At 41.7% G+C, this 15,470-nt stretch overlaps 1 protein-coding gene across 2 annotated transcripts in view; it reads right to left on the bottom strand.

Moving 5' to 3' along the window:
• The window catches only part of LOC130927970 (protein phosphatase 3 catalytic subunit alpha), a 105,289-nt gene that overhangs the window by 57,284 nt on the left and 32,535 nt on the right, over positions 1–15,470 (bottom strand). For both annotated transcript variants that reach the window (XM_057854124.1, XM_057854126.1), the window contains exon 2: positions 9,876–10,076. In XM_057854124.1, the coding sequence (XP_057710107.1) occupies positions 9,876–10,076 (201 nt within the window). The remainder of the gene's footprint in view (positions 1–9,875; positions 10,077–15,470) is intronic.

Raw genomic sequence — 15,470 nt, 5'->3', positions numbered from 1 at the left:
CAGACTTTGATCTGGATACTAGGTTACAGTTCTCATTTTTGTGGTACTGTAAATCCACAATATTGAATAAGTTCTGACCAAGGTTGGTGAATACTAGTCATAGATCTCTCTGGCTACTCCCATACTCAAAACTATCCATTTTTACTGAATGAATATTTAGAAAAATGAATTAAAAGTTCTACATGTATACAGTATTCAGGTTACACTTCTCATATTTGTGGTACTGTAAATCCACAATTTTGAATAAGTACTTGTCAAGGTTAGTCAATATTAGTAGTAGACCTCTCTGACTACTCCCATACTCAAAACTATGCATTTTTACTGTACCAATATTTGGTAAAAATGAATTAAAAGTCCTGCATGTGAACTTTAAACAGGTTACAGTTCTCATTTATGTGGTACTGTAAATCCACAACTCTGAATAAGTTCTTGTCAAGGTTGGTGAATATTAGTAGTAGAACTCTCTGGCTACTCCCATACTCAAAACTATACACTTTTACTGAATCAATATTTAGAGAAATGAATTAAAAGTCCTCCATGTATACAGTACTTTATTCCGGTTACAGTTCTCATATTTGTGGTACTGTAAATCCACAATTCTGAATAAATTCTTGTCAAGTTTGGTGAATAGTAGTAGTAGAGCTCTCTGACTACTCCCAGACTCAAAAATATGCATTTTTACTGTTCCAATATTTGGAAAAATGAATTAAAAGTCCTGCATGTGCACTTTAAACAGGTTACAGTTCTCATTTATGTGGTACTGTAAATCCACAATATTGAATAAGTTCTGGCCAAGGTTTATGAATATTAGTAGTAGACATCTCTGACTACTCCCAAAAACAAAACTATTAATTTGTACTGTTCAAATATTTAGAAAAATTGAATGTCCTAAATGTGGACTTTCATCTGGTTACAGTTCTCATTTTTGTGGTACTGTAAATCCACAATTCTGAATAGGTTCTGGCCAAGGTTGGTGAATATTCGTAGTAGACCTCACTGACTACTCCCATACTCAAAACTATGCCTTTTTACTGTACCAATACTTGGAAAAATGAATTAAAAGTCATGCATAAGAACTTCAAACAGGTGACAGTTCTCATTGATGTGGTACTGTAAATCCACATTTTTTAATAGGTTTGCTGGTCTGCAAGGTTGCTGAATATTAATAGTAGACCTTGATGACTACTCCCATACTCAAAACTTTATTGTATCAATATGTAGAAAAAAGAATGAAAAGTCCGACATGTATACAGTACTTTGATCAGCTTACAGTTCTCTTGTTTGTGGTACCGTAAATCCACACTTTTGAATAAGTTCTGGTCAAGGTTGGTGAATATTAGTCGTAGTCCTCTCAGACTACTCCAATCCTCAAAAACTTGGCTGTATCAAAATTTACAAAAATGAAGTAAAGGTCGTACATGTATCAAGTACTTTGATCAGGTTACAGTTCTTATTTTTGTGGTACTGTAAATCCACATCTCTGAATAAGTTTTCGCCAAGCTTGGTGAATATTAGTAGTAGACCTCTCTGACTACTTCCATACTCAAAACGTTCTATTTTTACCGTTCAAATATATATAGCAAATTTGAATTAAAAGTCCTACCTGTCAACTTTGATCAAGTTACAGATTACAGTTGTCATTTTTGTGGTACTGACAATACTACATTTTGAATAAGTACTGGCTAAGGTTGGTGAATGTTAGTAATTGACCTCTCTGAATATTCCCATATGCACAACTATGTATTTTTACTACACTAAAATATGGCAAAACGAATTTAAAGTCCTGCATGTGAACTTTAATCATGTTTCATTTCTCATTTATGTGGTACTGTAAATCCACAATTTTGAATAGGTTCTGGCAGGGCCGGCGCTAGTTATTTTGGTGCCCTAGGCATAAATGCTTTGTGGTGCCCCCCCAGCGATAGAAATGAACAATATCTGAACATTTGTCAGTATTGCTTTATTTTACGAAATAACTTAGTTGTCAACAGTAATATTTCACAAACATTCACATTCACAAATGTTTCACAAACTGTCAAACCAAACAAAAACAAAATGAAACAAAAACCAAAAATAATAGATAAATAATAATAATTAAGTCCTTATAAAAATAAAAAAAACTACCAATGGCACCAAATACTCAAATAAACAAAACTAAATAATTTAAAATAAAAAATATAAATTCCTCAACTATTTACAAATAAACATCTGTAAATGAACATAAATAATGAACTTTAAATACAAACATTAAAGTGCAAGAATCAGTTGTTAGTGGCCCTACAAAGTTTTATTTTAAATGCTATATATTGTTGTTATTACTACAATTACTATTTTTTAGGATTTTTTACAAACTTTTTTTTTTTTGGTGCCCCTTCAGGCAGTTGGTGCCCTCCGCGCAGTGCGTGTTATGCATATGCGGAGCGCCGTGTCTGGGTTCTGGCCAAGGTTGCTGAATATTAGTAGTAGACCTCTCTAACTAATCGCATCAAAGACTATACATTTTTACTGTACCAATATTTTTTTTTAAATCATCAAAAGTCCTACATGTATACAGTACTTTGATCAGTTTACAGTTCTCATTTTTGTGGTACTTTAAATCCACAATTCTGAATAGGTTCTGGCCAAGGTTGGTGAATAATCGTAGTAGACCTCTCTGACTACTCGCATGAAATATGGGGGACGGGAAACTTATAAGCATATGCTTCATCCCGTCTGCCTTTGTCTTCTTCTTCAGTTCCTTCGGGCAAATCATATCACATTTTGTAATTGTCAATGATTGTCAATGATACCGATGATGATGACAATAAAATTCCATTCCATTCCATGAAAGACTACATTTTTACTGTACCAATATTTAGAAAAATGAATTAAAAGTCCAACACATATACAGTACTTTGATCAGTTTACAGTTCTTATTTTTGTGGTACTGTGAATAATAGAATTGGACCTTTCTGACTAGTCCCAGGCTCAAACCTACGCATTTTTACTGTTTCAATATTCAAGAAATTTTGAATAACATGTAACTAAATGTGGACTTTGATCTGGTTACTAGGTTACAGTTATCATATTTGTGGTACTGTAAATCCACAAATCTCAATCGGTTCTGGCCAAGGTTGGTGAATATTCATAGAAGACCTCTCTGACTACTCTCATACTCAAAAGTAAGCCTTTTTACTGTACCAATACTTGGAAAAAATGAACTAAAAGTCATGCATGTGAACTAAACAGGTTACAGTTCTCATTTTTGTGGTACCGTAAATCACAATTCCAAACCAAACAATATTTGGAGCCATTTTGGGGACATGTCCTGTTGCATAGCTGTCAAAGGCATCGACTTATATGGGTGTCAGTTGAATGTCATATTTGGGGACATTTCGGGGACATGTCCTGTTGCATGGCTCTCAATTGCATAGACTTATATGGGTGTCAGTTGAATGTCATATTTGGGGACATTTCGGGGACATGTCCTGTTGCATGGCTGTCAATTGCATCGACTTATATGGGTGTCAGTTGAATGGGCTATAATGCTAAGTTTTTGGTCAAAAATCACAACCACATAGGTTTTTCTGCCATTGAAAATCAATGGGAAATTTTGACGTACATGGATATGCATTGACTTACTTGGGCGGCATTTGAATGTCAATGGGCTGTCAAGGTAAATGGTAAAAAATCACAAGGACTTATGTATTCATTCCATTGAAAATGAATGGGAAATTTGGACAAACATCAGCTCTAATTAAACCCACCTAGAAGCCACGAACTGTACGTATGTAAAAAACTGGCATTCGTCTTGTTATGTTCTAGTCTCCCAAGCCACGTTTTTAGCTCGTCATCGTCATGAAACAAATTGTTTGTCGGAAAAATATTTTCGTTATCGTCATTACTGACAAAAACAACCCTCCATGGAAAGTTTTAAAATTTGGGAGAAAATTTATACAAGCGAGTTGCCATTGAACGACATGGGATCCACACAATGAAGCCGGACAATGCCGGCAAGCAATAAAGAGCATTTCTATTCAGACAAGGCTAAATCATTTCCAGGTGATTCATCTTGCTTCATGTAGTGAAGGATGCTTATTGCTATGGAAACGCCAGAGTAATTGAGTCTTGTCATTGAGAAATGCAAGTAATCTAAGGGGAGGGAGGATTGAATAGTGGCACGCTCTTCTTCTTTATTCTGGCAGAGAGACAATCTGTCCGTCATTCGGCTTCAGTCCACCTACAGTCGTGCCGACCCCCCCTCCTTGTCGCTGCAAACGCGAGGCGAGAATCCAGCCCACATAAGAAGAACAGGTGGGAGTAAATTAGCCGGAGCGAGAAACAATTCGTTCTGACCACAGCTTGCTTGTTGCGCTAAAAGCGAGCTCCCCGAGAAGCGGCACATCAGCAGGCTGCAGCTACTGTGAGTGGGCGGGCGGGCGGGCATTACACAATGTTGCTTCAGAACCTACACAGGCCACTCCAAGGCCGGGCGGGCGAGCGGGGGGGCTCATTGAGTGGCAGAAGACTGGGCCGGATCGGAGCCGTGACAACAACAACACGCTTTTATCACGAAGCACTCCCGCGCAAAGATCGTACAAGGCGGACGGGCTTAATGTAAGTGCTATTTTCACAGGTCAGCCTTTGAGGTATGACAGAAAAATACGATTAAACGACTGGGATAAAAGCATTCCACGCTTATAGGGATTGACAGGAACCGCCTTGATTGGTCACGGCTGTGAAAACCTTTCTCAAAAACTTGTCAAACTTGCCTAAGACCTGCATTAGGGGAACCATAAGACATTTGTTCAGGTATATGATGAACAAGGAGAGGGGTCCAAGCAAGAAAGTGAAAAAGACCGTCACCCTTTTGTTCCACCACAAATTTTGATCAGTCATAACTTGGCAGATATACAACATCTCTGCGCAAAATTCCCATGCTTGATGAGAGTCATACTCTGAAGGGGTACTATAGGTAGGGTTGTCACAAAATATCGAAATGGTGATATATCATGATACTTTGTATCCCAAAAGGTTATCAATATGCTCCTGCCAAGACTCGAGATATCGTTTTAAAAAGGTGTCAATGTTTACTGAGGGAATTTTCATGTCTTCTTCGGGCAATCATCTTTGTAAATCTCACTGGAACGGCACCAAACAAAAGTTCCAGCATCATTACCTTGTCAAGAATAGGCATTGGACAAGGTGTCAAGAGTCAAGAATCTGCATTGGACAAGGTGATGATGCTGGAACTTTTGTTTGGTGCTGTTCCGGTGAGATTTACAAACGTGACTGCCTGAAGAAACCATTAAAATTCCTTTAGTCCTTGATGATATGGGGCTGCTTGTCGCGCAAATGCACTGGGGAGATCGCTAAGGTTAAATCTTCAATAAAAGCACATGTTAACATTGAAATTTTAGACAGCTTTCTTATCCCTTCAATTGAAAACATGTTTGTCATTTTCCAAGATGACAATGCATCCGGCCAGAGTTACAACTGTTAAAGCATTCCTTGGAGAAAGACTCAGCCAGTCAATGTCATGGCCTGCAAATAACCCAGATCTAAACCCTATTGAAAACCTGTGGCGGAAATTGAAAAAAATGGTCCACAGCAGGGCTCCGACCTGCAAGGATGATCTGGCAACTGCAATCAAAGAGAGTTGGCACCAAATTGATGAAGAATACTCATCAAGTCCATGCCTCAGAGACTGCAAGCTGTCATAAAAGCGGTGCTACTGAAGCAAGATTGACGGTGACCAGCCCACCTCTGCACCACCAAATCAGTTCTCCAGGACAGTCCAGAACAAATGGCGGGACGCCCTGTCCCAACACAAGGAACACCAGAGAATGCCCGATATCCAATGGATAACACGACTGATAAGACCCAAAGAGCCCCTTTGATGCTGAGGTGGCAAAATCCACAACCCTCGTTGCCCTGACAACAGCAACTCCCGAATCCTCCTGTCCAATCCACAAACAGACAATAATCCCAAACACACCCTTTCGTTCATTCGCTGCCATCCCTCCCACTTCAAACGGATTGAACGTCTATGGCTGTCAGTGGCAGTCAATGCCAGGCAATTAGGTAATTTTAGGCCATTTATGGTCTAACTGGAACAGCACCAAACAAAAGTTCCAGCATCATCACCTTGTCCAATGTAGATTCTTGACTCTAGACACCTTGTCCAATGCAGATTCTTGACTCTAGACACCTTGTCCAATGCAGATTCTTGACAAGGTGATGATGCTGGAACTTTTGTTTGGTGCCGTTCCAGTGAGATTTACAAAGATGATTGCCTGAAGAAGACATCAAAATTCCCTCAGTTAACATTGACACTTTTTTAAAACGATATCTCGAGTCTTGGCAGGAGCATATTGATAACCTTTTGGGATACAAAGTATCACGATATATCATCATTTCGATATTTTGTCACACCCCTACCTATCGTACCCCTTCAGAGTATGACTCTCATCAAGCATGGGAATTTTGATATGTTGTATATCTGCCAAGTTATGACTGATCAAAATTTGTGGTGGGACAAAAGGGTGACAGTCTTTTTCACTTTCTTGCTTGGACCCCTCTCCTTGTTCATCATATACCTGAACAAATGTCTTAAGGTTCCCCTAATGCAGGTCTGAGGTCAATTGACTTTTTGCTTTTGGAGGAGGAGCCTGTCTAGAAAAAAAGAGTGTTTCCTGTTCCCAGCAGGGGGCGCCGGGCCAAATGGGTAATATTTCAATCAAGTTGTTGGTTTGGTCTCGACATTGGTAGGGTTGCTATAACAGCATAACCTGCATAACCCAGGGACTACCTGTAGTTGTTTTCCTTTTAGTAGTTGTTTTGTAGAATGATATCCTGACTCATGTATCGATAATTGTTTTATCGTCATATCGAGTAGCATGTGCAGTATGCTACGAATATTTTTTAAAATAATTCACTTTACAGTTCAACCAAACATATATTGCCGGAAGCCACTGACAACTTACGGATATTGACATTAATATCACGATAATTAGCATCAAAACATACAAACGGCGCAGCCAAGTACTGTATTCTCTATGTTCCAATTAAAAATTCATGAGTGGCAAGGGATTACTGTTCTGTTTGTAAAAGCATGTTGCCTGGTGATGTGGCTTTATAAGCTTTTTCTGACAGGCAACAAATGTGTGTTTGCGTGTGTGTTTGTGACTGCTACTCTAATTGTCATAGCGCCCCCCGCCCTCTGGAAAACTCCACCGGCCATCTGGCGTGACCAGGAAGTAAGTGTGCGACATGTCGTGGCTCCACGCGTCAACACAAAATATTTACAAATGACTTCTCTGGCCTGAGTGATACAGCGGAACAATGAGTACTTGGCGGCAACTAATGAGCTATTACTTGTATTTCAGATTTTGTCCCATCCAGTTGCCCCAACTCGGATCTTACGTAAGAGACACTGTCACTTCTTTGCTTTCTTCAAGCTCTACAGAGCGCACGAATAGCCTCCGAGGAAGAGTCATGGCTGCTAGGGTGCTTTAACTACAACTACAAGATGCAATTTCCGGAGAAATTGTTTGGGGATGCTTTGCTCTCTTCCAGTGGGTCAATTTCTGTAGTTTTTTAAAGTCACTTCCTGCTCATTTGGGGGGATTTTCTGGTCACTTGCTTGTGATTTAAACAGACAATTGGACTCGAGACACAGGGACTGGGACTCAAGTCAACTCGACTCGCAGCTCGACCTGGACTTGAAGAAAAAAAAAACTGACTCATTTTAGCTGGGAGGGTCCAGGACTCGAGATTTGACTCGACTTGTGAGACAATGACTCGAGACTCGACAAGGTGACTCGAAAAACTTTTCCACCTGCTAGTGATCCGCTTGGTCGGCTTGGCTGCTCTTGCTACACCCTCACAGAACAACCTGACACTTGACTCGGCTCGACCTGACAAAACCTCGTGACTCGGCTCGACCTGACAAACCTCGTGACTCGGCTCGACCTGACTCGACGCAACCTCAGGACTAGACGTAACCTCGTGACTCGGCTCGGCTCGACGTAACCTCGTGACTCGGCTCGACAAAACCTCGTGACTCGGCTCGACAAAACCTCGTGACTCGGCTCGACCTGACGCGACAAAACCTCGTGACTCGGCTCGATCTGACGCGACAAAAACCTCGTGACTCGGCTCGATCTGACGCGACAAAACCTCGTGACTCGGCTCGACGCGACAAAACCTCGTGACTCGGCTCGACCCGTCATAACCTCGTGACTCGGCTCGACCCGTCATAACCTCGTGACTCGGCTCAACCCGACATGACCTCGTGACTCGGCTCGACCCGACACGACCTCGTGACCCGGCTCGACCCGACATGACCTCGTGACCCGGCTCGACCCGACATGACCTCGTGACCCGGCTCGACCCGACATGACCTCGTGACCCGGCTTGACCCGACATGACCTCGTGACCCGGCTCGACAAAACCTCGTGACCCGACTCGACAAAACCTCATGACCCGACTCGACAAAACCTCGTGACTCGGCTCGACCTGACTCGACAAAAACCTCGTGACTCGGCTCAACCTGACTCGACAAAAACCTCGTGACTCGGCTCAACCTGACTCGATATAACCTCAGGACTCGACATAACCTTGTGACTCGGCTCGACTCCACATAACCTCGTGACCCGGCTCGACAAAACCTCGTGACCTGACTCAACATAACCTCGTGACTTGGCTCAACCTGACTCGACAAAACCTCGTGACTTGGCTCGACCTGACTCGACATAACCTCAGGACTGGACAACCTCGTGACTCGGCTCGACTCAACATAACCTTGTGACTTAGCTCGATTCCACGTGACTCTGCTCGACATTATCTCATGACTCGGCTCAACCTGACCCGATTTAACCTCGTGACTTGGCTCGACCGGACTCGACATAACCTCGAGACTCGGCTCGACTCGTCTTTACAACCTCGTGACTCGGCTCGACTCGTCTTTACAACCTCGTGACTCGGCTCGACTCGTCTTTACAACCTCGTGACTCGGCTCGACTCGTCTTTACAACCTCGAGACTCGGCTCGACTCGTCTTTACAACCTCGAGACTCGGCTCGACTCATTTTTACAACCTTGTGACTTGGCTCGACTCGACATTGGATTCGCCTTTAAATCGGCAAGTGAATCTGCAGAAAAGGCCACCCGTTGGCTTTGGTTAAAGAGGACTGACCTGTAGTCTACCACTGGAACACAAGTCGGGGCTTGATCAACTCCGGCTGTGTCGCCTAATCGAGGATGTATGGTGCCCGAACAGAAACACCCAGTGAACCCCGGATAAATCACTGATGATGCGTCCCAGTGCATGCTTGAGGTGTCTTGCACAATGAGCTTGGCCCATGTCTGTTAATTTAGGGGGATTCTCAGGTCACTTTCTGATCATTTTGGAGCAATTTCTCTCCGTGTTTCTTTTGGGTCAGTGTGACTTGACTGTGACTGTTAGGTTGAATGTGCCATTGGAAATGACTCAGGCTTTTTGTTGCAAAATGTGATGGTCAAAGCATTCTCACAAGGGATGTCCCAATCGCATACTTTTGCACCTGAGTCTGAGTCACCTGATTTTGAGAATCTGCCAATACCGAGCCCCGATCCAATACCGAGAAAAAAGATGTTACAGTCTCACTGTGCCGCCTTCATAACATGTATTAATTGTAAACAAGAATAACATAGAAAAATGCTTGTCTTGATTAAATGCTTCATTGAGTGAGTCCACTCAAATCAACGCACGCTGCTGAGAACAGCCTCTCACTTACACAACTTATGCAAGTTTAATGATGATTAACACATTAACACAGGACAGGACATCCCCAATTTTCATGACGACTATAATTTATCACTGCAAGACATGAGTGCGTCTTGGCTCCTACTGACCTGTCACCGGCGCTTCAATGTCCAGCAGGTTCTTCTCCGAGCGCAGGATGGCGGCCCCCTCGCCGATGAGCCTCAGCGCCACCGCCTCCTCCACGCGTCCCTCCTTGGTCAGATGAGCTTTCAGCACGTCAACTTTGGGCTTGCCCTCGCCATCAAACACCTCTTTGGCCGTCAGTCGATGACTGGGTGGGAATGGAACGGCTGCGGGACGATACAAAAACGTCTAAATTTAGACTCCTTTAGCAAAACGCAAAGAGTAAAATTTCACGGTCATTTTGACGGAATTTGTCACCGCTACTAGGCATTTGAAAGGCCAACACACTTGCAGAGCCTGCCTTCATTTAAAAATAAGACTTCACTTTGTGCGGGCTTTGCACTTTGAACAGGTGTGACGCTTTAAGCCAAGACTCGTGCACTATGGGAGAGTGTTTGAGTAAGTATGCTAACATCCATCCTTCCCTGAAGGTGACATCAGCAGTAACCAGACCTTTACTTTGGCGTCCTATTGCCAAGTGAAACGATATTTGCTCTCCCAACTGACCCATTTTTAAATCTATTTAACAGCTGTGCGTTACGACATATTCAAAGTTAGGGCTGGGAACCTCCGGGTGCCTCACGATATGATACTAAACCCTAACTCGCTCACACATAACTCCACAAATGCAAATGCATACACAAACATATATTAGCTGAAACAACTTACAACCTTATGTGGGCCAAACCAGAGCGCAGTTCTCCTTTATCCATGTCAGACGAGTCTGCTCCTCAGTCATACAAATGGACAGTCTAGCCAGACACAACACTGCCACCAGAGGGCAGTGTAACCTCCATCATTAAATGGAACCGTATGCTCTAATAAGCCAGAATAAACACATAAAATATTGCCATTGATATAAAAATCTATCATTTTTAGTACATGTTTGAACCTACGGAGGGCGCCATGGTTTATGTGCGCAATGATGACGTAGTTTTTTCGCTATCACTAGACGAACACTACCGGTGTTCTGCAATTCCTTCCTAAGCGGCGAGACAACCAACATATGCGCACATTGGTTAAAAGGTATCTAATATACCTTTTCCACTGAAACTAGTGGGTCAACGTGCGTTTTTCCAAGCCGATGCATCCCACTAGCAATTGGCATTTGGCACCTTTCCCATTGACGAAAAAAAGCCGTGTTTTTTTTTTCACCCGTCTAACCCCCACTCCTCCTCAGCTGTGCGTGACGTCACCACGCTAAGATGCGCTTCGACAAGTGCGACCAAATTCATTCAGTTCAAGGAAGTTACAATGCAAAGCAACATGGAAGCCTCCTTTCCGTTTGTGTTGTTTTCATGCTTTTTACTGCCCACAAAATGGTCGAAATGCAGCAAAGGATCATCAACACTCTGCTTGTGCTGAGGCAACGTACGCAACGTAAATTTTGGTTTGAAATTGAAAGGAGTCGTGTACGTCACAGACGGAGGAGAAGAGCCTTTGTTTCATCTGTTATGGCTATTGCTAATGCTGCGACACCGACTGTTCACCGTATGTGGATCCGGGCTAGAGCACATGGTTTTTGTTTTTTGTTATGACGCATCACGTACTAGCCTACGTCACCACGTAGATTAGGGTGTTGACTGTTGACCTGGGGTTTTGCTTTCACACTGCATGGCGATCAGAGCCGAGGTGATTTTAACGCGGGTCGCTTGGCGGGTTGATTGACACGGGTCGAGGCGGGTCGCTGCACCTTTCCCACTGCCAACAAAAGCAGATTGTTAGCGGGTTGACACGGGTTTTTTGGCCAGTGGGAAAGGGGTATAAGTTAAGGCATCTTTAGTATGTTCTGTCTGAAAACTCACGGTAGAACTTTAGGTGTCAAATTCGCTTCTTGTAGGACAGCTCGCCGGTGTAGCACTTTTTTTTTTTTTTCCTACTTCCGTCTCGTCTCATCCCGGTCCTTTTGCCTTTACCACTTTTCTTGTGAAATATCGACACTGCTGTCATGCACATTAATGTTCCTCTCGGGTTCGAAATAAAAGGATTGAACAGATGACATGTTTATGCTGCTAGAGTCATACTCTGGAAGCCCGGTAGCACAACCCAGTGACGTCAACAACAATGCCGACCTACGAGTTAAACACATTTTTACAAATTGTATTAAAATGAAAACATTCCAACACATTGTCAAGGACCACAAGGTGGCTGATGGCTAGAAATCCGAGCAGCTCTTGAATGCGACACCAACCGTCGCTTCAAAACACGTCGATGGACTATTTTGTTCGCCTTCGTGAAAACACAGAGAAACAGGCAACTTTTTGGATAAAAACTACAAAGGTAAATAAATGAGAAAGCCCTCAAAGCCAGTTACCTTGTTGCTGAACTTGTTGCTAAATCCAAAAAGTTCCACACTGTGACAGAAACATTAATACTACCTGCCTGCAAAGCCATTGTCAGCAAGATGCTCGGCCCACACGCAGTTAAAGACATTGCTAAAGTCCCCCAGTCTGATCATTCTGAGCTTTTCAAGCCTAACTGCTACATAAAAAAAAAAAACAGAGAGACAGAGCTCTTGACGAATATTCCTGCCAGGATATCGGCTTTGTGTTCATCTAAACAGGCTCAAGTTTCACACTATTTATAAATATGGACAAATTATTTAATAATTAAATATACTGTACATAAAGTAATCTCAGAACATTTTTGATATGTAGTGTGCCGCGAGATTTTTTCCAATGAAAAAACATGCCGTGACACAGAAAAGGTAGACAAACACTGGACTAGACGTCCAATCCATTTGAACTGGAAGGGTGGCAGTGAATGAACCTTCCCACTTCAAACGGATTGGACGACTATGGCTGTCAGTGGCAGCCAGTGCTAGGCAATGAGTATATTTCCGGGCATATAACGTCATTTCCTTTTGATTTTCAGTCACTTCCTTTTTCTTTTGGGGCCTTTGCGGGCCACTTCCTGTTGATTTTGGGCTACTGAAAACAAAGCGACTCACGAATGTCCTCAATTGAATAGGAAGTGACTCAACATCAACCTGTAAAAACCCTAAAATGTACAGGGATTGACCTGTAAATGCCCCTAAAAGTGCACTTGTTTCAGTGCCACTGACGACGGACAATCCAGTTAAAATGAATTGGAATCTAGCGCCATCAATGGCAGCCAGCGAGCTTGTAAATAAAATATTAGGGAGCTCGAACTGTTGATGAAAGAAAAAAATGACTGAGCCATCGTAGCATTCTGCTATTTTAAGCTAACTTGGGTAAATATCCTTCATTACCGTAATGGATAGCTTTCATATGAATCATCCATACAGTAATAGTAAGCTATGTCCCACGACATACAGTAAACATGATTGCGAGCATTGCCTCGAAAACATCTTCCAATCCTCCACTGACTGATTCAAACACTGTTACAGGCTTGAATGAACTTGTGGTTCATTGCCTTGGATGAAATCACATTAAGACAACTGCCTGATTGCTAGTGTATTGACCAGATACGCAGCAATTACCGCGCCGGAGAGCTCAATCCCGCCATACGCAGCATCTTCCCATCTCAGCCCCGAAAAAGCTGACTGTACGTGGTGGTAAGCCCCCAGGGAGTAAGCAATGCTCAGGTTGTCACTGTCCACCCATAAGTCAAACTTGACGCAGAAAAAACACTGTCCAGCAGTGTTGTTCTTGGCAGCCATTTTAATTTTTGTCTTGGTCTTTTGGACGAAAATACTTACAGTGGGGCAAATAAGTATTTAGTCAACCACTAATTGTGCAAGTTCTCACACTTGAGAATATTAGGGAGGCGTGTAATTATCAACACGGCTAAACCTCAACCATGAGAGACAGAATGTGGAAAAAAAACAGAAAATAACATTGTTTGATTTTTAAAGAATTTATTTGCAAATGATGGTGGAAAATGAGTATTTGGTCGATACCAAAAGTTCATCTTAATACTTTGTTATGCACCCTTTGCTGGCAATAACGGAGGCCAAACGTTTTCTGTAACTCTTCACAAGCTTTTCACACACTGTTGCTGGTATTTTGGCCCATTCCTCCATGCAGATCTCCTCTAGAGCAGTGATGTTTTGGGGCTGTCGTTGGGCAACACGGACTTTCAACTCCCTCCACTGATTTTTTGAGTGGTTGAGATCTGGAGACTGGCTAGGCCACTCCAGGACCTTGAAATGCTTCTTACGAAGCCACTCCTTTGTTGCCCTGGCTGTGTGTTTGGCATCATTGTCATGCTGAAAGACCCAGCCACGTCTCATCTTCAATGCCCTTGCTGATGGAAGGAGATGCTCACTCAAAATCTCTTTATACATGGCCCCATTCATTCTTTCCTTTACACAGATCAGTCGTCCTGGTCCCTTTGCAGAAAAACAGCCCCAAAGCATGATGTTTCCACCCCCATGCTTCACAGTGGGTATGGTGTTCTTCAGATGCAATCCAGTATTCTTTCTCTTCCAAACACGAGAACCTTGTTTCTCCCAAAAAGTTCTGTTTTGGTTTCATTTGACCATAACACATTCTCCCAGTCCTCTTCTGGATCATCCAAATGCTCTCTAATGAACCGCAGACGGGCCTGGACGTGTACAATGCTGCCCAGATTGCTAGAATGTTCTGTTTTTATGCATATACAGTACAGTGCATATACAGTGTATATATATATATATATATATATATATATATATTAGGGCTGTCAAAATTATCGCGTTAACGGGCGTTAATTAATTTTTTAAATTAATCACGTTAAAATATTTGGCGCAATTAACGCAGATGTCCCGCTCAGACAGATTTAAATGACAGTACAGTGAAACGCTCAGTTGTGTTTTACGGAGTTTTGCTGCCCTCTGCTGGCGCTTGGGTGCGACTGATTTTATAGGCTTCAGCACCCATTACAACGTGTAAGTAATTATTGACATCAACAATGGCAGGCTACTAGTTTATTTTTTGATTGAAAATTTTACAAATTTTATTAAAATGAAAACATTAAGAGGGGTTTTAATATAAAATTTCCATAACTTGTACTAACATTCTTCTTTTAAGAACTACAAGTCCCTCTATCCATGGATCGCTTTAACAGAATGTTAATAATGTTAATGGCATCTTGTTGATTTAGTGTTATAATAAACAAATACAGTCCTTATGTACCGTATGATGAATGTATATATCCATTTTGTGTCTTATCTTTCCATTCCAACAATAATTTACAGAAAAATATGGCATATTTTTTAGATGGTTTGAATTGCGATTAATTGCGATTAATTATGATTAATTAATTTTAAAGCTGTAATTAACTCAATTAAAAATTTTAATTGTTTGACAGCCCTAAAATATATATATATACACATATACATATGTATATACATATATATGTATGTATTGTATATATATACATGCGTATATACATATACACATACGTATCTACATATGCATATACATATATACATACGTATCTACATATGTATACATACGTATATACGTATATACATATGTACATACATATATACGTATATACATATGTACATACATATATACACATGTATATACATATATACACATATGTATATATATATACATACGTATATACACATGTATATACATATATACACA

This window comes from Corythoichthys intestinalis, chromosome 13 (genome assembly GCF_030265065.1).
Source record: "Corythoichthys intestinalis isolate RoL2023-P3 chromosome 13, ASM3026506v1, whole genome shotgun sequence".
NCBI lineage: Eukaryota > Metazoa > Chordata > Actinopteri > Syngnathiformes > Syngnathidae > Corythoichthys > Corythoichthys intestinalis.
The sequence above is the reverse complement of the archived record's forward strand: the minus strand, read 5'-3'. Positions and strand labels throughout refer to the sequence as shown.